At 56.3% G+C, this 21,809-nt stretch overlaps 1 protein-coding gene across 1 annotated transcript in view; it reads right to left on the reverse strand.

Annotated features, from left to right (window-relative positions):
• Positions 1-829: 829 nt before the first annotated feature.
• The window catches only part of ZNFX1 (zinc finger NFX1-type containing 1), a 35,224-nt gene continuing 14,244 nt past the window's right edge, over positions 830-21,809 (reverse strand). The window contains exons 2-16 of the mRNA XM_078601865.1: positions 20,127-20,276; positions 17,776-19,480; positions 15,722-15,930; positions 14,503-14,631; positions 13,727-13,872; positions 13,014-13,157; positions 11,546-11,705; positions 9,873-10,360; positions 9,591-9,727; positions 7,882-8,036; positions 7,164-7,309; positions 6,284-6,394; positions 5,286-5,381; positions 2,404-4,653; positions 830-1,081 (exon numbers count right to left, since the gene is read on the reverse strand). Coding sequence (XP_078457991.1) covers positions 848-1,081; positions 2,404-4,653; positions 5,286-5,381; positions 6,284-6,394; positions 7,164-7,309; positions 7,882-8,036; positions 9,591-9,727; positions 9,873-10,360; positions 11,546-11,705; positions 13,014-13,157; positions 13,727-13,872; positions 14,503-14,631; positions 15,722-15,930; positions 17,776-19,480; positions 20,127-20,259 — 6,243 coding nt within the window. The 5' untranslated portion in view covers positions 20,260-20,276 and the 3' untranslated portion in view covers positions 830-847. The remainder of the gene's footprint in view (positions 1,082-2,403; positions 4,654-5,285; positions 5,382-6,283; positions 6,395-7,163; positions 7,310-7,881; positions 8,037-9,590; positions 9,728-9,872; positions 10,361-11,545; positions 11,706-13,013; positions 13,158-13,726; positions 13,873-14,502; positions 14,632-15,721; positions 15,931-17,775; positions 19,481-20,126; positions 20,277-21,809) is intronic.

The following is a 21,809-nucleotide window of genomic DNA, read 5'->3' on the forward strand; positions in this document are numbered from 1 at the left end:
TCTTGCCAAGAGAAAAACACCACTCACCGATGTCGCCGCTGCTCAACGGTGAATCCAGCACTGTGACTGACATGTAAAGGGTCCTTTGATGCTTCTCGCATTTTATTTTGCTGCGTTTCTTTTGGTTTGTCACCAGTGTAAAAGTCTTAATTCACGCGCCACTACGTAGTCGATCTCTGCTGGTTGCACCGCCATCCTGAATAAATACGGATGAATAAACGTTAACCGTGCTCTCACAACTCTGAAAAATAAATCTATACCAATAAACCATCTAAAAACGAAAAGATGAAAATTCCCTCCCGCCTACGGAAATAACGTTTGAGTTCATGAAAACATGGCCATCGGTGACTTCCCCATATTAAATTGTCGCTCGCAAGTATTTTATTGTTATTAAGTTCATATGTGTAGGATTATTTTTTTGCATTGTAGAAAAATGACAAATAACAGATAATAACATTTAAGAACCAAGACTGAGCACCAAACGTTGCGGGAGTGTCTATGCCACTCGAGCCCACACCCTACGCCCATTGCCCTGAACCCCATGACTTCTGCCTCCCCTAGCATCCGCCTGGCCTGAAGACGAGTGTTTGGTGCGGCGTCACACTGGGGGGAGAAAGCTCTCGATACGGATAAGCCGCGCCCGTCTTAGCACGCGTCGGCTCCTTGGCGCTGGTGTATACTTCACTATCTCTTCATTGGCCAACTTATCCTTTCGCCCCAATTCTCTTCTACGCCCTTCGCCCCCATGACCTCATGACCTCCGCTCTCCGCTCGTCCTTCTCTCCCTCCCTTCCGCCCCCCGAACTCTCCCCCCCCCCCCCACCCCGCCACCACTCCCGCCGGTGCATCACTGGAACTGCAGGCGCAGCAGGTCGCGGTAGTTCATCATGTCGTTGGCGGTGTCGGACCAGGCGGCGTGGCGGGCGCCGTCCATCTCGGAGGCGAGGGCGTTGCCTCGCTCCAGCAGGTGGTTGACGCCACCGATGACGTCGCCGCACTCGGGGCAGTGCGCTCGCTCCATGGCGCCGCCGCACTCCCCGATGGCGTACACGTGGCCCCGCGAGCACTTGAACCAGTGGCCCTGGTGGTGGTGGTGGTGTCGTTGGGGTGGGTGGGGGGGGGAGTGGAGAGAGAGCGCTCGGTAGTTAGTCGATCGGCGGGGTAGCTGAGCGCGCGAGCTCTTTTCGTGTGTGTGTGTGGTTTTTAAGGTGCATTGGGGTTCCCGTAGGTGAAAATGCCGGGATGCCGCAAGTGGTTGTAGCGGTTCGCACACGGGACTCGCCATCTCCCCCGGGGTGTGGCGGTTGAAACGGTAGCGCAAGTTTCCTAAATCTCCCCTCCCCGCCTCCGTCCGCCCGGCAGTATAAATGGGCACGCAACAGTTGATCGATGGTCACGCTGCATGTGGCGGGATAAAGTGTTGGTGCTCCCAATCTCTGTCAAGGCGTCTGGTCGGTGTGAAAGAGTAGGCCAAGTTACACTCTACAGAGGGCTTTCTTGAGCCGAATTTCGTCCAGGCCCTCCACTAGAGGGACATCTGGCGAGCACACTTCACCGTGTTGTGGGTTGGTGAAGGTGGGGGGGGGCATAGACGTTGGCGTATAGTACAGTACAGCAACGGATTTTGCTGCACTGCTCACAAACATATCTGCACAGAAGCCTGCAACACCTTTTGTTTTAGGCACAGTGGTCGCCCATCCAAGCACTTCCCAGCCCCACACTGACTTGGCTTCTGACATCTGACAAGATCGGATATGCATGCCGATGAATTGGTCATAGGAATGCATGACACACGTGCCCCATTTTAAATCGTTTGTCCACAATATTCGCTCGCAATGTTTCGTTTGGTTTACAGTTCACGTCGCGTTATTCATGCAAATTTCACCTCGCAACGCATCACACGCGCGCGCAGAGGTGTGAGAAGCCACAGGCTAGCGGGACGGCGGTCAACAATTGCCCAAGCTCTGCAGTCCTCCACATATTAAGATGCTTTCATCCGGTCAATGAGTGTCCATACGTGTGGTAGGAAGCCGGCGTAATCAATTACGCATGCGAGGGGGCAGCAGCCTATCCCGTACAGATGGAACAGCGAGATGAGTGCACAGGTTTCGTGCGGCCTTCTCTTGGCAAGCTGGGGTATACTGCACCTCGAGAAAGGACTTTCACAACTTTCGTGAGAGACACCAACCCTCACCTCCACAGTGCCGGATTACAGGTTGGCGCCAACACCGCAGTATTCTCATACAACGGCCACTGGTCAGCAATGATAAAGAGTGGCGGGTAATGAAGATGTATATCTGCGTGCGGCTCGTAGCTGGATGAATACATCGCAGGATCGTGAGCGACGGCGGTGATTTCGGGAGGCCGTCTGGCGGTGGACGGCCCACGGCGGATCGAACCAACCTGAGCCAATCCCATGGCCTTGACGATGTCCACGCGCTCGCCCTCCGACACGCCGAGCCCCGACAGCGGCAGCCGCTGGCGCACCCTGGCCATGAGCGCCTTGACGGCCGCCTCTCGCTCGGCCGAGAACCTCCCGCGCGCCTCCAGCAGCCGCAGCGCGTCCTGGGCGTCCGCCAGGGTCCCCGCGACGACGCCGCCGCCGCTGCCGCCGGCGCCGGCCGCGGCCACGCGCTGGTAGCGGCACCACAGCTCTGCGAGCATCGTGAGCCGCAGCAGCTCCGTCTGCAGGTCCCGCAGCTCCTGCTCGCCCAGGCGGCTGCGCGGCTGCACGAGCCACCCGAGGAACTCCTTGAGCCGCCCGTCCACCCGTCGGCTCCGCTCGGCGGCGGCCACGCTGTGCGTCTCGAGCTGCAGCTTCAGCTCGGTCACCTTCTGGAACATGACGATGACGTTCTCGAGCGTGTGCAGCCGCGACGGCGAGGCGTCGTTGCCGTCCAGCATCTCCTGCAGCTTGTTGGTCTCCTTGTAGTAGTACAGGATCATGCTGTGGTTCCTCCTGAACTTGTCCTGCAGGAGGACGATCTGGCCGCGCGTGGCCGACTTGTCGCCGCCGCGCATCCTCCTCTTCACCTCCTCGATGTCGCGCAGCGTCTTCTTGACGACGTTGCCGTAGCGCAGGTTCCGCCGGATGGGCGTGCGGCACTTGGGGCAGACCTTGAGCCGGATGGACGTGGCGTCGCCCTCCTTGCCCTCCTCGTCCTGGGACATCCAGCGGTCCAGGCCGGACGCCTCGAGCACGTGCTTGCAGTCCTCGAGCTGCACGAAGCGGGCCGAGGGCTCGTCCTCGCTGCCGAAGAAGATCTCGGCGAGCTCGGCGCCGTCGCACGCGCGGCACTTGTCGGGGCACGGCTCGCCGCAGAGGCCCGCGCAGGGGTGGCCGCAGCGCAGCGGCAGCTCGCAGGGGCGGTCGCACGGCCCTCGGTCGCACGGCTCGTGGCACAGGCGGCCGCAGGCGCGGTGCGGGCAGCGCCACTCGCACGGCTCCACGCAGGGCGCGCACGTCTCCCCGCACGGGCGCCGGCACCGGCTGTGCACGCAGCGGTTCTCGCAGGGCAGCGCGCAGGGCGGGCAGTCGCGCGTGCAGGGCTCGCGGCAGCGGTGGCCGCACACGAGCGCCCGCTGGCACGGCTGGGCGCACTCCTTGTGGAAGCGCTGCTCGTGGCACTCGCAGCAGCTGCCGCGGCACGGGTGGCCGCAGTCGAGCGCGGCGGGGCACGGCGCGTAGCACGCGACGGCGGCCGGGTCGGCGTGGCACGCCACCTCCTTGCGGTGGGCGCACGGCAGCTCGGCCTCCACCGTCTCCTTGCACTTGCTCTCGCAGGCGACGCCGCACGCCCGGCGGCAGCGGTGGCCGCAGCGCAGCGTCTTGCGGCAGGGCACCTGGCACGCGAACTCCTCCGGCGGCACGTGGCAGGGCACGCGCTGAGCGTGGCCGCAGCGCGGGATCTTCTTCTCGAGCGGCACCTCGCACTCGCCGCACTTCTCCCAGCAGGCCTTGGGGCAGCGGTGGCCGAGGGCGCACAGCACCTTCTGGCAGGGCTTGAGGCACAGGAACTCGACGTGCTCAGGGTCGTACGGGTGGCAGGCGCGCGTGCACACGTGGCCGCACTGCAGGCGGAACTCGCACGGCAGCGTGCAGCCGCCCTCGGGCGCGCGCCGGAAGTCGCAGTCGCGCGCCGCCACGACCTCGCGGTCCGGGTGCGCCTGGCAGCGCAGCAGCAGGCCCTCGCCCGCGCGGCCCTCGGAGCGCAGGGCCCGCAGGAGGCGCGCCCACAGCGGCACTGTGGCCGCCAGCATCGCGGCGTTGCCCACGACGTAGAGGCCCCGCTTGGCGCGCGACAGCGCCACGCACGCGCGGTTCTCGTTGCGCAGGAAACCCGGGCGGCCCTCGGCGTTGCTACGCACGAGCGACAGCAGCACGATGTCGTTCTCCTCGCCCTGGTACTTGTCGACGACGCACACGCGCACGCCCTGGAAGGGGTCGCGCGGCATCATCCGGCGCAGCGCAAGCAGCTGGCCGGCGTACATGGTGAGCACGGTGATCTGCGCCGGGCGGTAGCCCTGCAGGATGAGGTAGCGGCACAGCGCCACCACGAAGCGCGCCTCGTGGCGGTTGTGGCGGCTCCTCGAGTCGGCCACCTCCTCCTCCAGCTCGGAGTGCTCCACGAAGTACAGGTTGGTGCCCATGCCCTGCGCGGGTGCAAGAGACGAAGCGTTACCCCCCTTTGGTGAGGGGGGCGGTGGACGCGCGCGCTGATAGCGAGCACCGGTCAAGGCCGGAGCGGCGCACGGACCAAGGGGTGGCATGGCAAGCGTCACGACCGGATGTTCCCGTTTCCCCAATGCTGGTGATTACACGCTTTACCGGGTACTCATGGAAGGCCGAGTTGACTTCGGATATTTGCCACCGAAATTGGCCACAGCCAGGAATTTTGAACTCAAGTTGCCGGGATCGTAGCGAAGTGTGCTGACCATGACACTACCACTCACCGCATGCGCATGCGTTAGTACAGGTACATCATCCGCATCACTATCATTATCATCATGACCATAATTGCACCACCATCATCATCGTCGTCATCGACATTAACGGGCACGAGCGCCACCACCTTAATTGTAGAATTTACCAACTATAATTTCCAATACCCACGTAGCGATATTATAACACGGAGCTTACGATTGAGCATGGGCACAAAAGTGCCGCTTTGATGCCAATCGGATGGCAAAGCCAATGTCACTGGAATGCCGAGACGAGTTTTAAACCTGCGGGTGGGGGGGGGAGAGGTGGGAGAAAGGAATCGTGACACAAGGACAGAACTCACCTTGATGTCCTCGTATTCCAGCACGGACGGGTGGTCCCGTAGCTCCGTGTAGATGTGCGGCACCAGGAGCCGCGCGATCTCCGGCCGCATGCGGTGCTGTGAGAGTGGAGGGGAGGGGTGTGGGATGTGGGAGGGAGGGGAGGGGAGGCGAGGGGTGTGTGGGATGTGGAATGTGGGAGGGAGGGGAGGGGGTGTGGGATGTGGGAGGGAGCGGAGTCGCGATGTTCAGCTCGCGGTGTTACCAGAGCTGGGACGATTCGTCGATTAATCGAGTAAAGGATTGTCAACGGCAACTTTTGACATCGTCGATTGCTCGTGGCCCCTTGGAAAATGGTGGCCACCCCGACATCCTGCCCTCCCGAAGGCAGGAAACCCCCTGTAGGTCACGCCCAGCATGACGCGACTGATGATGCCGATGAATTCACCAAGTGCTCAATATAGACAAGCCTGATCGGCCAAGGTGACGATGTTGCACGCAAATGCGTGTTGAGACGCCTCCCCGTGACGTCGATTCGCGACGTCATCTTGTTGCGATTTTGAATGAAATGCTTCTCCGAGGACTTGTGCAAGTTGGTAAAGCGATACAGAATCCATGCGTATGCAAGATCATCTTTCACCGTCTCGTGTGTTCGTTACGTACGTGTCTGTGTGTGTGACTACATTGCTCTTCCCTGCTTGGGTACAGAACAAGCTCGTGAGCATGAGCACCGCTGAGACGGAGCAATGCAATCGGTGCACTTGCAGCAGCCAGGCGGATCGTGAGACCGCGAAAGACTGTGACGGCTTGGGAAGATCTTCACCCAGCAGTGGATAGATCATGGCTGATGATGGTTTTGGAAGTGCCCGTTCTTAAGATTAGTTTTTTTTAAATCTGTTACTTTTTATCGCACGTAAATGGACCTGAGATGCCCTGGTTTTAGGGGCGCTAAATCAGACACGAATGATTAATTATTAGTGTCGTGATAATTGTGATGATGATGATGATGACGATGTGTCACCTGGTACTGCAGCTTCACGAAGGGCAGGCCGTTGCGCACGAGGCGTTCGAAGAGAGACACCTCGAGGTGGAAGTGCGTGGCGAGCTCGTACACCGTGGCACTCGGACGCAGCTGCGGTCGTCACAACGCACGCCACCGGACAACGACAACGGAGCAACCTTAGCAGGGTGCGATCACAGGCAGACCTCGCTTAGCGCTTCAAGATGCGTTCCCGGAGCAGTGAGCGCCACGTGGGATCGGCTCTAGAAGAAGCCATACCATTGTACACCTGGGAATGGTGATCTTGAAGCAGGAAGTGGGTGGACGGTAATTGTTGGTTGCTGTCGTGTTGGCGATGGAGTTGATGTCGGTGGGGGTATTGGCGATGGAGGTGGCGTTTGTGGTGTCGGTGATGAAGATGGTAAGAGTGGTGGTTCTTGGTGGTCGACGGAGGTGGCGGCACTGGTGGAGTGGTGGTGGTGCTGTTGGTGATGGAGGGTGTGTCGACGGTGTTGGTGATGGAGGTGGTGTCGGTGGTGTTAGTGATGGACCTGTTGGTGGTAATAGCGACAGAAGCTGCGGTGACTGTACGCATATACGTGCGTTGAATTTCTTTCGCACCGTACGTAGCCAACCCTGCTAATCGGAGGTGCGGGTGAAGGACAACAAACTAAACACAAAAAAGCAGTTCTAAATAAATTAGTTTTCAATCTAGATGACCATTTGAAAGTGCATAGCTCCAGTGGCTTCCTAATATCGGCAAGGAAGAGCGCGTTCCGGACGGCCGCAGAAGCGCATCTGAAAGCGCAGCGCGGTGCGGTGACCGCCGTCTTTGTTTCGACGGTCAGACAAAAGCGGCTGCCGCGAGGATGACCGCGAGGCCGGGTGAATGCGCCGCTACCTGCTGGTGGTCTCCGATGAGGATCAGGTGCTGGCAGCCGGGGCTCAGCGTGGTCACGATGTGCGCCTCTAGAACCTCGGCCGCCTCCTCCACGATGACGATGCGAGGCCGGATCTTCTGCAGCGTGTGCCGGTACTTGGCCGCGCCTGGCGGTCGCGCACAAAGGCAAAGGTAGCCTGTATAGACGCACGGGCGGCTAGAGCAAGGTGTGCCGAGCAAAGGCTGGATCGGCACGTGAAGAGGAGGTGTTGTTGTGTTGTGGTCAGCACCACTGCCGGTCTCACCGGTGCTGTTGTTTACACACTGCACCGGGAATTATTTTAGTTCGCCTAAGGGGAAGCCAAGGATGGGTTCGGAGACTACTTGGCCACTCTTGGTGTCCGTGACCGGGGATCGAACCCACGTTGCTGGGAACGTAGCACAACGTTGTGAACCACACTGCACTACCACTCCACACATCATCCCACTGCACTACCACTCCACACATCATCCCACTGCACTACCACTCCACTGGCACACACAGACTCATCAAAGCCTGTCCAGCTCCATTGATCAGCACATTATCTTTGAAAGAACAAAAGACTTTGTGCACAAAACAACTGCCCAAGCGTTCGAACAAAAATCCGCTGTTGATGAAATCGGCAGCGCTGCGCCTTCACGTCGGGCTTGCGGTTGTCGTGACTTCACGGTGCAGGGGGGGGGGGGGGGGCCCGCGTACCGGTGGTGGTCATGCCGATGACGCGGGCCTGCCGCAGGATGGCGAGCTCCTCCTCCTCCCGCACATCCGCGAGCCTCTCGGCGCCCGTCTGGTACTCGCTCTCGTGGGTCTGGATCTGCCAGCGGATCTCCGCCTGGTACTTTTGCACCCAGCGCCTGCTCGCCGCCGCGTCACAGCCCCCGTGGGCGGGCAAGGGGGGCGGGGGGCGGAGCGTTTTGGTCTGACGGAGTTTTGGCGACGATCAATGGCGTCTGTGAACTTGGGAAAGCCTCGGTAAGTCTCGACGCTCCTGTTTTTTCAGCAGGGGGGGGGGGGGGGTCCTGCTAAGTGTCGTGCCGGGTGGCGGGGGGGGCGGTTGATGATTGCTTTGCCTTTTCCCGATTAAGTAGTTTGTGAGTAATTAAAAAATGTACGCAAATTTGGACCATGACGCCGGTACACGTGACCTCCTCTTTGTCGGAAAGCGACACGGGATCTTTAACGTCCAATGTGTTGGAGACGGTGTGTCATTTTAAGGTTAATACACGCTCAGAATTCAATAAACTTTTATTTGACCAGGTAAAGCCCACTGAGCTAAGTAGCTTTTTTTCGGAAGCGACCTAGCATCAAATGATAGCTCGACGAAGTTTCTTATCACGTGGAAACGTGTAGCAGCCAAACATTCTAAACGCACATCGATTCAAAACGTGGTGGGAAAAACCGGAGAAAAATCCACGCGACCACAGGGAGAACACGCCAACTCCAATTATATGGGCGCCAGGCTCGGGATCGAACCCAATGACCTCCTGGGGTCTCGGGCAGAAAATCTCTGCAACGAGCGGCAATACATGCCACCCACCGCTTGGCCGTGTCACCGCAATGTTGTGATGTAATCGCATTCATGTTCCCATCGATGAAATTGCGAAGGGCACCAATAACCCAGACAACGTGGAAGGTTCTTGTCATCGTTGGACCGCCATCGGTTCAGCGGTTCTCACTGCATGCCAACGTTGGCCCAACGTTGGCATTATTCCTGGGAAGCTCTCTATGTTTTGCCCGACAAATACAATGTCCGTGTGTCCATATACGCTCATCATGGAAAGAATGTTTCGAGGCGAAGTTTTAAACAACCCGAGACTCTTTTCCCGTGGTGCAATAACAACGCCCAGATCGCAGTGGGCTGCATGGTTCCAGCACAATCACCAGACGTAGAAAGATTCGCCTCCATGTCCGAGATTTAATTAATTGTCACAATTCATGGTCACGGTTAAAGCTAAGAATTTATTTGAATTTGTATTGTTGCTATTTAACGTGATAATTAGTTATGTTAATAATAGCTACCGATAACAAAGGCATTCACGTTGGGTTAAAGGGATTGAATTCATTATTTCATCCCGAAAGAGTCCATAAAATGTGTACAACGTTTAGGGAAGTAAATCCAGTGGAATGAGATGGCGCTGGCTGATGCTGATGATGACGACGATGACGACGATGATGTACTATGTATGTTGCATTTCTTCCGTACCGTACGTAGCCAACCGTACTAATCGGAGGTGCGGGGGAAGGACAACAAACGAAACACAAAAAGCGGTTCTAAAGAAATGAGTTTTCAATTTAAATGTGCACGGCTCCAGTGGCTTCCCAATAAAATAATGATTACGGGACGGTTTGATTGAACGTCCCCTCCCTCTAGACGACGGGCACCGGCGCGCTCCCTGCCTGGGGCGCACCTGTAGAGCTGCCAGCGCTGCGGCAGCGTCAGGGCCCAGATGTCGTGCACGTTGGCCTCCTCCTCCTGCGTCATGCAGCTCGTCTTCCGCAGCTCCCTCCGCGCCGCGTGCCGCTGGCGCTTGGGGTTGCACACCACCTGCGCACGCACCCCCCCACCCCCGAACCCCCCGTGCACGTCAGCGGAGAGACGCGACGACGCCGGCGGCGAGCGACGCCGGGATTCGGGCTTCGTGATATCGTAGCGGCACGAACGCGAGACGCGCGTTCGACCTGCGCCTTACCTGCCACCCGCCGCCGTCCCGGGCCCTGTGCTTCTGCTCCGCTTGCTGCGCCCCCTGCTCGTCGTCCTGCAGGGACATGGCCATGATGTTCCGCTGCAGCTGAGCGAGCCACTGGGCCTCGCCGTCGACCCCGCGGCCCCTGGCAGCCTCCATGTCGTCCTCCATCAACCGCGAGTCCTGGATGAGCTCCGCCTCGCCCGACACGCGGATCAGGTCGCCCTCGTCACTGCCGTCGCTCACGCCGATGCCGTCCTCGGTGGCGACGGCTTCCCTCCTGCGCTCGTCGCTCCTCCCGGGTGGCCGGTCGCCCCTCTCGTGCGGCCGCTCCCTGTGCTCCGTGGGAGGCGGCCGCTCCCTTCTGGTGCCGCCACGGCCGTGTTTATCGGCCTTCGTCGCTGCCGCTGCCGCCGCAGCCGCCGTTGCCGCTGCCGCTCCGTGCTTTTCGCTGGCGAGCAGGTGACCGCTGCCCATCCACTCGCCTTCATCGTCTGATTGGAGGGGAAAGAGAAAAGACAAACATAACATGGTGGCATGCAACTAAAGAATTAGGCAGCAGTTCAGGTGTGAATGTTTAGGAAAGAGAATGAGAGGTTCAGCTCTCGGATGTGTTTTCCGCTTTCACCGTGTATTGTTTGGCATGATGTCCGACGTTTCGCGCCACGCGCTCGGAGATTTCTCAGCAACGCGGAGCGAAACTTACGCGGTAGTCGGATGAGACGTGGCCGGTGAATTGGGGATCGGAGCACTGAGCTGGTACCACTGAGATCGTGGGTTCTAAATCTGGGCAGCCACCTGTGGTTAAACTGGGTCCTCAAGTCTTGCGAGATCCCAATCCTAACCCAGTCACCAATGACGACACGAAAAAAAAAACTCAACATTAAATTTGAGTTCTTAGGTGGTGGCTATGCGCACCCGTAATCTCGCACTGCGGAGACAGCGACCGTTTGTGGATCGTTCAAAGGTCGTGAAACTTCCTTCCCGTGGGCGTTGGGGTGCCAGACCCTGGCTCGCCGGGAGAATGAAGAGCAGCAATAAACACTGCGGTGTCCCTCCCACACGTGTAAACACGGATTGGCCGATGACACCTTCATATATCGAGGACCGCAGATCTTGGGCAAGTTGTTTGCGCCTGCTCGCCCCGTGTCTGCTTTCTGTGGTTCCTCCGTCTCTTCGAGAGTGGTTTAAAAAAAAACATCGTGCGCGCTATAATAAAAATATATTTAACTCAGCCTGTCGAAATAGTGGCTCCGATTTTGATTTAAAAAAAAACGTCGTAATCAAAGAGTTTTATTTTTCGATTTAAAGCTTTCGTGACTGCAGGGATTCATCTTCTTGGTTCTTTCGGTAAAGTCACGTAGAAGGGAAGTAATAAAATAAGAATATGCATATCAAGAGGCATTTAGCATATTTAATGCCTCTTGATATGCATATTCTTTTGTCAAGGCGCTCTTTTCCCCCCTTCCAACCCAGCTTATATATATGCTCCAAGCACGTGTGCTGTTTCATTCAGACGCTGTCGCCTCGACAGACCTGGTCTTCACCTGAGGACAGCTGCTTGCGTTGTGGCCGAAACGTCGTGAGAATTGTTTTATTATGTTTTATTTTTATTATTTTATTACTTCCCTTCTACGTGGCGACTTTACCGAAAGAACCAAGAAGACAAAGAGTTTTACCCGACGGGTCGGTGGAGGTCTCCTCGATGACGTCGTCGGATTCCTCCAGCAGCGTCTCCACGGACAGCGCCGCCTCCGCCACGGAGCCGCCGATGCCCAGCCACTCGAGGATGCGCGACGACTGGCGCCCGGGCGCACGCCGACCACCGGCCTTCTCCTGCTGCGAAGGCGACACCGCGAAGCGCCGTCACTCGCCGCCGCGGCCGCCGACACCGCCGGCGAGCGGCCCCCCTGCCCCGCCGCCAACCCGGGCCGGCCTGGCTCTGACGGTCACCCGTAAAACTAAACTCGTTTTTATCTTACCAAACTAAACTGTTTTTAAATCCTTTATATTAAGTTCACTTGCTTGCTTGCTTGCGCGCTTACGACCGTGCAAATCTTTCGGTCGTTTTTTAACCCACTTCCCGTGATCCAATCGAGCTGACATTTTGCACACAGACTCGTTGTGCGTGACAATTAATTTCGTGAAAATTTTTTTCCAAAATTTTACACTTTTTAGGAAAAAAATAATTATATTTAATTACCAATTGCTTAATGGTGGCAGGCAATCATCTGACCCATAGGTGGCAGCCATCTCAAGCCAGAGGACGAGAGGACTCTAGCCGCCACGCATATAAAAGATTTATAGTGAAAAACTTTGTTTTTACGGGTTAATTTTTTTTTACTTTAGCAGGTAAGGCCCACCGAGCTATACAGCATTTTTTCAGAAGCGACCTGGCCACCCCACAAACGATAGCTCAGCGAAGTGGCTCACCACGTGGAAATGTAAAGCGGGAGCCAAACACTCTGACAAGCGTGACGTTGATTATAAAAGTGGAGGGAGAAAACCAGAGAGCAGCAGCACCACCCCGGCCGCCTGGCTCGGAGAGAGCGGCACCTGCCCCGGGCTGGCGTGGCTCTCGAGTCTTTGCGGAGCGTCTCAAGATGCCCCCACCTCATCTCGCCACTCTCTCGTATGACCCCAATCTCGTCTCTCTCTGTCTCTCTCTCTCTCTCTCCGTCCCTCCTTCTCCCCGTGCCCCAATCCCGTCTTCGGTTCCCTCCTTGCAGTCCTCAACTGGGATCAACTTCCCCTCTACATGGAGCAGTCCTCCACCCCCCCCCCCTCCTGACCCTCCTTTCGTTCTTCTCTACTGGACACAAGAGCTTCATAGGCAGATCTAAACTAAGATTCTGATGAAGGCTCACCTCTTCTCCATTGCCCAATCTCATTCCTCTTCCACCCCCTCGCCCCTCCACTCTTCCCCGTCCCTCCCCTGAGAGCCCTTCCGTGACCCCCACGTGACCCCCTCTGTTTCGGTCACTCGTTCCTCGGCCCCTACACCGCATCTAAATCACTCTTCTTTCGTTACCGCTTTTTGTGAAACTACGCAAAGCGCCTCGAGCCGCCGCGAGTTCGATCTATGAATATAAAACAAGGTAAGACCGAGCCGTACTCTGACGTTGCGTCACCCCCCGAGCAGCGTACCGGGCGCGCCATGAGCTGCGCGAGGTGGTCGCTGGCGATGCAGGGCTGCAGGACGCGCTCGCGCAGCACGCCCTGCTGCGCCGCGCGCAGGTGAGCCGCCTCCTGCTCGATCCGCTGCCGCAGGCGCCGCATGTCCTGGGAGATCTGCAACAGCGCGCGAGGCGAGCGTCAGCGCCGTCGCAGCCCTCGACGGCCCGTTCCCGTGACCGGCGTCACGGCCGGGCGTCATCACCGCCGCTAATGACATTGCGACCACCACCACCAAAGACAACGATCATCCGTGTAGCCTTAACAGACTGTTGGGGGCGAGCGCTGTTGGTGAGCGACTATGAAGGCCGGCACAGCACACGAAGAGGTGGTTGGCCAGCACCACGCCTGACCAAATTTGTCTCCCCAGTGGCGATGTTTACACACCGCCACCACCACCACCACCAGGCATTATCACCACACTGCAACCATTAGCACCACCACCATCGGGGAGCGGGGGGGAGAGACGTAGAAAGGGTGGTGCAGTCAACAATCTTGACAATGAGCTGGTAAGTTTTGCTTAAGGTTTTATTTTTCTCATCTCACGAGTAGGATCCGGCCCCACCCCCCACCCCCCACTCCAGCTCTGAACGATGAGTCACCACCAAGCCCACCGCCGCCTCCGACCGACACGGCCCGCGCGGTTGCCCCGCGTGGCCGCATCGCCACCGTGCTGTCATGTGTACCGCGGAGAAGGTGGTGCGCAGGTGCGGTGGTATTTTCCGGCGGAAGTCGGCCGAGTTGCGCAGCTCCTTGAGCGAGAACTTCTTCATCACGTCGCTGGCGCTGCGGCCGCCCACGCGGACGAGGTCCTTCTCGAAGCGCGCGATGCCTGCAGGGAAAACCCGACAGCGCGGAGGGAGCCCGATTACGGGTTGTGATGTGTGCGTGTGTGCGTTGAACTTCTTTTGCACCTGTACGTAGCCAACCGTGCTAATCGGAGGTGATGACAGACAGGGCTTCACAAAACAGATTGCTGCTGCTGGTGTTGCCCTGCGTGCCTGCATGCTGCTGTACAGTAGCCACCTGTTGCTGCTGCAACAGGCCGCCTAGGCTACGGCAAGCGGTTCGTTCAGAGTCGCAGCCTGCGAGTGTTACATCTGTACACGCTGGTAATATTAACCGCCGTGGTACATCGCCACTCCCAATTCACCGTTCGTCTTCATGGTTTACGGAGGTTGGGAAGAGAGGCGGAGGGGGCAACTCGAGCAACAGTTGGTCACAAAGTCACATTCGCAGTCGTCGTAACCCAAACGAAGTCGCAAAATTACGTTCGTAACGTTTAATATTTAATTGCACGAGAAGATTTCCGCTGTTGCAAATGTATTCATTATTTCAGTCTCCCTCGAGCATCAGACGAACTTCTGTCAACAGGCTCTTCGTACCTGGTCTCAAGCCGCACACACACACGCGCACACGAAGCCACACGGGCGAGCGCTTTCCTCGGTCCACCGGCGCGTACCTTCCAGGAACTGGTCGAGGGCGTGGTTCGTGTAGCACACCACGAGGACAGGGCTGGGCTGGCCCTTCTGCCACACGGGTGCGTTGTGGAGCAGCAGCTGAGCGATCTTCAACCCCACGTACGTTTTACCTGCAGAGAGTCGGGAAGGGCTTTGGCGGGGGCGGCACTACGATGGAGAGGCGCTCTCTGGTGTTGGGCGAGATCGGCCTTCAGACATGGCTTGGGTCAAGTAGCGCGCAGCGTGTTCGGCACGGGCCCGCACTAGGTGGCAAACCTAGTGCGTGTGTGTACGTGTGGGGAGCGGTTGTGTAGCGATTGGCACGCTGCGCTATAAACCCGGCGACCCGGGTTCGATTACCGCTCACGGCCACCAACAGTGACGATCATCTGAACTGGTCCTGGGCCTCCCCTAGGTCGACTCAGCCTCAAATGAGTACCTGGTGCGGTGTGTAAACACCACCACTAGGGAGACGAAGGCGGTCAGGCGTGGTTCTGGCCACCCACCCTCGTGCGCCGTGCCGATCTTCATAGGTGCTCGTTAACAGCACTTGCTCCTCCAGTCTGTTAAAGGCTATACGGATCTTTTGTCTTTGTTTGTGCGCACACTTATTTGGGAGGAGTCGTGTAGTCTTTAGCGTGACACGCCTTGAGTGCGGTGATTTGAGTTCTCTTCCCGCTCATGGCCAATATCAGTGACAAATATCTGGACCATTCCTGGGTCCGCCCAAGGTCAACCCATCGTTAATCGAGTACATGGTGTGGTGCGTAGATGTCGACACTGGGAAGACAAAGGTGGTCGGGTGTGCAACTAGCCACACCACCTCTGTGTGACGTGTTGGTTTTCACTAACAGCACCTGCGCCCATCAGTTTGTTCGTCCCTATCTTATTTTATATTTGAATAGCGCCTTAGCGCAAGGCACGTGACACGGTTTAAAAAGCACTCGCAAAAACACAGTGATCTAGCCGCCAGGGATGTGCAAGGGTCGAGGAATGAGTGACCATAACAGAGGGCATTATGGGGTGGCAAAATGGCAGGAGAGGGGAGGGGAAGAGAAGAATGGGCAATGGAGAAGAGGTGGACTTTGAGAGAGGATCGGAAGGAGGCTAAGGAGACGGGGACCTCTTAATATCCAGGTGGAGGGGGTGCAAGGAGAGAGAAGGATCGAAAAGGAAATGCCGGCACAAGGAGGAGCAACGGAGAGAGAGAGAGACGAGTACCGGTGCCGGGCGGGCCCTGAATGATGGCGAGCTCCCGGCTGAGCGCCAGCCTCAGAGCCTCCGCCTGCGACTCGTCGAGCCGGAGGTCGTCGGCGCTGGGCCACTGCCGGGCGTCCACCACATCCACCATCGGGCGCGGCTCGAGCAGGTGCAGGTACGAGTCGTCCGGCAGCTCCGTGTGCAGCGCGGGGCTGAAGTCGTACTTTGGTCTGCGGATCGCGGGAACCGCCGTTAACCAAAGCCATCGCCAACGGGACTTCACACTTTCCTGCTGTCGTGGTGTAATGGTGAGCGCAATGGGCTCGGCAAATGTGTGAACATCACCATTCGCTCGTGTACTGTGTGGCGGCCGGACCCCAACATCCCAGCATGCCCCACGTGTCAACCCAGTGTTATGGTATTCATCTATTTTCTTCTTTTTATTTTGAAATGTGTAATGCCCACAGTTTGCTTTCCCTTTCAAAGACGTAATGACTTGGAGGCAAGGGGATCCACAGGACATGCGGGAAGGCAGCCAGAACCGAAGACAAAATTGCCCAAGTTCTGTGGTCCTATATTTGGGAGTGTTGCCAACACCAATAATGAATGTTTTATACATCGCAAATACGGGCGCGTATCGGACAATCAATGGTGTAATGGTTTTGACACTGGAATTGCAATCCAGAGGTCGCGAGTTTGATTTCCTGGCGTGGCAATTAAAATAATGCGGCAGCTTTCTAAAAATCCCCTGCACCTCTGTCCATCCAGCGATAAAGATGGGTGTACGTCACAGCCTATTGGCAGGTCACATGTGGAAGGCTAATGTGCGGATACGTATACATCTTCCAAGATTCTGGCCATCATGGAAGAATAGGCCAAATACCCTATCGAGAGGGGCTCTCTTAAGCCCCCGATAGTGAAGGCCCTTCTGCCAGCAATGGCATGAGCAAATAGTTGCAGGGCTGCACCTTTACCTTTACGATCCCGATGCAGCAGCAGCAGCAGCGGCAGCAAAGTATTGAGGGTTTGGCGAAGTGTGGCCAGTCCAGGCGTGCACCTGAGCACGATGTGAGATTGGCTAACGGTGGTGTGTGAGAGTCGGCGGTGAGGGTACTGTGCAACAGCGTGCATGACTTTTAAGTCTGTGGGCTGGCTGGTGATGATTTAAGCGGTTTGTTTATTGTTTCTGGGTGTTTGGCCCCTGTCTATAACATCAGGACAGCCAGTGGCATTCGATCAACAGACTACACATATTCTTGGGTCTTTCGGTAAAGTCACGTAGATAGGTTCAAAGAAAATAACAAAAAATAACAGAAAACTACGACGCTTCGATCGCAACGCAAGCGGTCGTCTTCAAGATTCAACAGACGACAACTTTGATGAGACTCGTGAAGCTGAAACTGACAAAGCCAACCGGGCGACATGAATCTGACATCAGGTCACATTGGCCAATTGGTTCGATGTCATTTCCTTGAACCCTATTTTTTTTTATAAATCATAGTTGCTGAGCTCAATTACATAAAGCAGTTAGCAGCAGGAAGCACGAGCATTAATGTCATTTAAATATTAACTTATAACCCTTTGTTAAGTCACTGCTGAATAAGGCCTCTTCCATACCGTGTTGTTTGTGGTGGGCGTTTGATCATACTCCACCATGCTCGTCAGCGCAGGCCGGTGAACCGGCTCGGATATCGCTCGCCGCTGACGTTAGCCATGGTCAAACTCAGGTCACTGGGAACATGCAATTTGCACCGACCGCCGCACGACCCCTCCACCCCTGCGGTTATATTGCAGGTAAAAATGTATTTTTTTAATTGAGCAACTTGGGGGGAAAAATAACTGACAGGAGGGAGCTCCAATGTCGACCAGTGCGAGAGAATAAATACGTTGTGTGCTTTACATTGGCGCGGCTATCAAGGTCGAGGTGTAAAGTTCACGACGACAACGACTCTGCTAGCGGCCATGAAGGAGCGACAAGAAAGCTTCCGAACGCTGCTGAGAAAGTGGCGAGGATCAATCGGCGAGTGTCGAGGAATGGTCCACACTGTGGCCGCACGCCAAGGCCTCGCCCTCACCTGGGCAGAGTGGCCAGGTAGTCGGGCGGCTCCACGTCCTTCTGGCACTCGACAATGTAGCGTCGGAACGGGAAGTCGACCTCCTCGGCCTCCTGCAGGCCCTCCAGCACGTGGCGGTACGCCTCGAAGTACGCCGTCGTCTCCACCATGAGGAAGACGTCCGACGGCTTGACGTCGGGCAGCTCCCGCCGGCTCTCCTTGCTGAAGCAGAGGCTCACGAGGCCCTGGCGGAGGTCCTCGCAGCCGCGGTTGGCCACCGACGCGAACAGCATGCTGTCGAAGTTGTCGCGCGAGAGGCACACGAGCGAGCCGAACAGCAGCCTCTTGGAGTTGTCCCAGCGCACGGAGCGCAGCGGGCGCACGTCGAAGCTCACGTTGTGGATGATGCCCACCGAGGAGCAGGACGGCGACACGAGCCGCACGTCGTGGTACACGCGGATGTCGTCGTAGCGACGCCGCCGCTGCTGCTGCTGCTGCTCGCGCCCCGCGACGCTCAGCAGCTCCGCGATGCCCTCGCGCAGGGGCCTCAGGAAGTCCTCGCGCAGCAGCCGGAACTGCGTGTCGAGGTACGTGGCCACGTCCGGGTAGCCGCCGCGGACCACGTTGGCGCGGATGAACGGCTCGGCCTTCTCGTGAATGTCGGCGTACGTCGGGTAGATGGACAGCGTGTGGAAGTCCTCCGGCGGGCGCGACGACGGGTCGCCCCTGAGCGCCGCGGCATCCGACCGCAGGTTGCCCTCGCGCTTCTTGTTGAGCAGGAAGTCCGTGAGCTTCTTCAGCTCCTCGTAGGCCTTTTCGGCTTTGGCGTCGAGGGCGACGCCGCAGAGCTTCAGGTAGTTGACGCTGCCCTCCACGGCGCTCAGCAGCAGGGACACATCCGCGATCGCGCTCGCCGGGAACGTGCCGATGATGGTGGAGAGGAGCACCAGGATGTCCGCGATCTGCGCCGAGAGCTTGCCCAGCTTCTCCGGAGCGTTCTCGAGCTTCATTTGCACCACGAAGAACGGCAGCACCCTGCGGAAGAAGGGCGACTCTTTGACGGTGGACAGCATGTGCTGCAGGCTCTTGCGGTTGCCCTGGCAGGCGCATGCCTTGGCCAGCACCTGCACGAGCAGCACCAGCACGTCCCTCTGCATCTCCATCTTCTGGAGGAGCGGACGCAGCCCGCAGATCGGAGACGCCAGGCGCATCACGATCTCCGACGGCTCCTTCTCCAGGAGGTCCCACAGGGCCCGCGTGCCCATCGCCCGCTCCTGGAAAGTCCTGGGCCCCCTGTCGTTGATGTCGCGCGGGGACCCCCCCCACGTTCTCCCGCCACCGCCGCCGCCACCACCGCCGCCGCCATCGCCGTCATCCTGCCACCTGGGGCCTCTCTGTGGGGCCTTCCCAGATGTCCCTCTGCCGAGGGCCTCGAGCGACAGATCCCTGTCTTCCCGGCTGCTGCTGCCGCCGCTGCTGTTGTAGCGACCTGGCCCGTCCCCGCGCCGCCTCCGGGTGTGGTCGGGGCACGTGTTGTTGCGGGAGAGGCACGGCCACTCGTCGGTGGTCGCGAGCGGTCCGGTCTTCGCGCTCTCCCCGGGCCACCATCTCCTCTGTGCCGGCGGCTGCATCACGAAGGGCTTCTCCGGGCAGCCGCGCTCCAGCCCCACGTTCGTTTGGTCCTCCCCCCACAGGGAGCACTGGGAGGGCCACGCGGACGACTTATCTGGGAAACGTAAAGAGGGATAAGAAAACAGAAGCACGGCAACTGTGCTATGGTCTCCTCTGGCATTTTTTTTTTACATACGCAGCTGGCTCTGACATTACTGTTGTGTTTTTTTTTTCCCATATTGACATAAAACAGTAATTGCTGATATAAAAATAGAGGAATGGGGAGAATAAATCCTTAAAAAAGATCAGCTTAGCAATCAGTCAGAGCCACCTACTCTCCCTCCCTCCCTCCTCCTGCTCATCGTTTGCAATGACTCGCTACATCTGCCATTGTCATCGGGGCCCCTCCAGGGCCACACCTGTCTGGGTTTTCCCATGATCGACCTCATGTTGAGATAGTCGCTGTCCTGGGAAATCTGTAATGTCTTCCTGGGACATTACGTTTTTTGTCCTTTCCCCCGCACCTCCGATCAGTGCGGTTGGCTACGTACGGTGCGAAAGAAGTTCAACATACGTACACACATTAACAGTCACATGTTTATGTTGGTTTTGAAATAATACACTGCTCAAGACAACACATTTACATGTCGTTCTCATCCCCTCCTCTGGTATCGTTATCAATTCTTCTCCCCGCGATGTCCCATTTCTTGTTTGTGTGTACCTCTAGAGGTGGCCACCCTTGCCCTCCGTGGTGTACGTACCGCTCGCGTCGGATGCAATGGGGGACGACGTGGGTGGCCCCCACCCCCTGCCCCGGCCGCCCCTGTGGCCCCGGCCGCCCCCCCGAGCCCGGCCTCCACCCCTCCAGGGCCGGGTCGGTCCTTGCCAGGCCATCTTGGGCCCTCTGGGCCCTGCAAGTCAGAGAAAGAGACATAAACAAACATTACATTTCGATTTAAAGCTTTCGTGACTGCAGGGATTCATCTTCTTGGTTCTTTCGGAAAAGTCACGTAGAAGGGAAATAATAAAATAATACAAATAAAACATAATAAAATAATTCTCACGACGTTTGGGCCACAACACACGGCTGCTTGCGTTGTGGCCGAAACGTCGTGAGAATTATTTTATGTTTTATTTTTATTATTTCCATTCTACGTGACTTTACCGAAAGAACCAAGAAGATAAACAAACATTGTTTAAATGCATAACACTTCACAAGCACAGAGCAAAGCTATGTATAGGAGACTGCCCCAATAAAAAAAAAAGCCACGTGACATTATATGGTAGGCATGTTTTTGTAGAGAAAGTGGATTTGTCCCTGGGAATTTACTGGGAATTCAGCTATCGCGCAGCATTTGCGTGGTTAGTTTGTTTTTTTCGCTTGTACTTTTCCTCTCCTTCGCATGAGGGAAGGTGTTTATAATCCGCTCACACCACCCAGGCTCCGGTGTTTGTGATCGGGGGTGGTTATGCAACACCGTAGTGTGTTTCCAATATTGCCGATTGTATGTGGATTGTGAATGCTGACAATTTGGCCACGATTGGTAATAGTGCTTTCTTTTAATTTGCCAGTCCATAATAACATGGGTAGGAGTTCAATTCAGAAAAACCGGCACTGCAAACACCCCCTGTAAAAATGGTGCCTTCCAGTACTCCACCACTCAACCACAGCAGCCACAATCATGGGCTGATCATCATGGAAAATGCCACCGATTGTTGGAGTGTTTTGGGGAAATTACTTAAATTGGGGAAGGGGTCATTCCATTTCAACTGGACTAGAGGACGGTCCACACCTCAAATTCTGGTTGTCATTTTTTTTTCAAGAACATCTGAGATACGTTCTTGTGAAATTTGAACACAAAACCAAAATGACAGTTCCTCGCGAAACATTTTGGGCCAGATATGGCCCTTGACAAATGTGAACCTTTGATCTGGATAAACACTGCTTGAGATTAAATTTGCAATTTTTTAAATTGAAATTTTTAAGCCAGAGCCTTGAAAATTTGCATACTGACTAATTGTATCATAAAACAAATCTGTCATGTTCATAAATTATATTACTGTACACATTTATAAGAAAATTATTATTCAATGTTGCCAAACTGCTGAATATTGTTTGCAATTTGAAAAGCATAATAAAAGTTAAACTTTTTCCCATGTTAAATAGATTCCTAAAAATATGTTGTCTTACCTTATAATTTCCAAAATAAATGCGCTAAAAATGTACCACAGGGAGAGAACAGAAATGCACCTACTATACCTGAACGATTTCACATATTTCCAGACTTATCTTTTATACATGAATTACTGTCAAATCTCAAAAAACGTGTTCCTCAATTACACCGTAACATTTCAGAATATCTTGATTATAAAGCACTTAAATTGTGATGTTAAAACCGCTACTTTCGTCACGCTTTGTATTTTGGAGGTTACGGGTCAACTTT

The sequence above is a fragment of the Lampetra planeri genome, chromosome 17, assembly GCF_965212315.1.
Source record: "Lampetra planeri chromosome 17, kcLamPlan1.2.h2, whole genome shotgun sequence".
Lineage (NCBI taxonomy): Eukaryota > Metazoa > Chordata > Hyperoartia > Petromyzontiformes > Petromyzontidae > Lampetra > Lampetra planeri.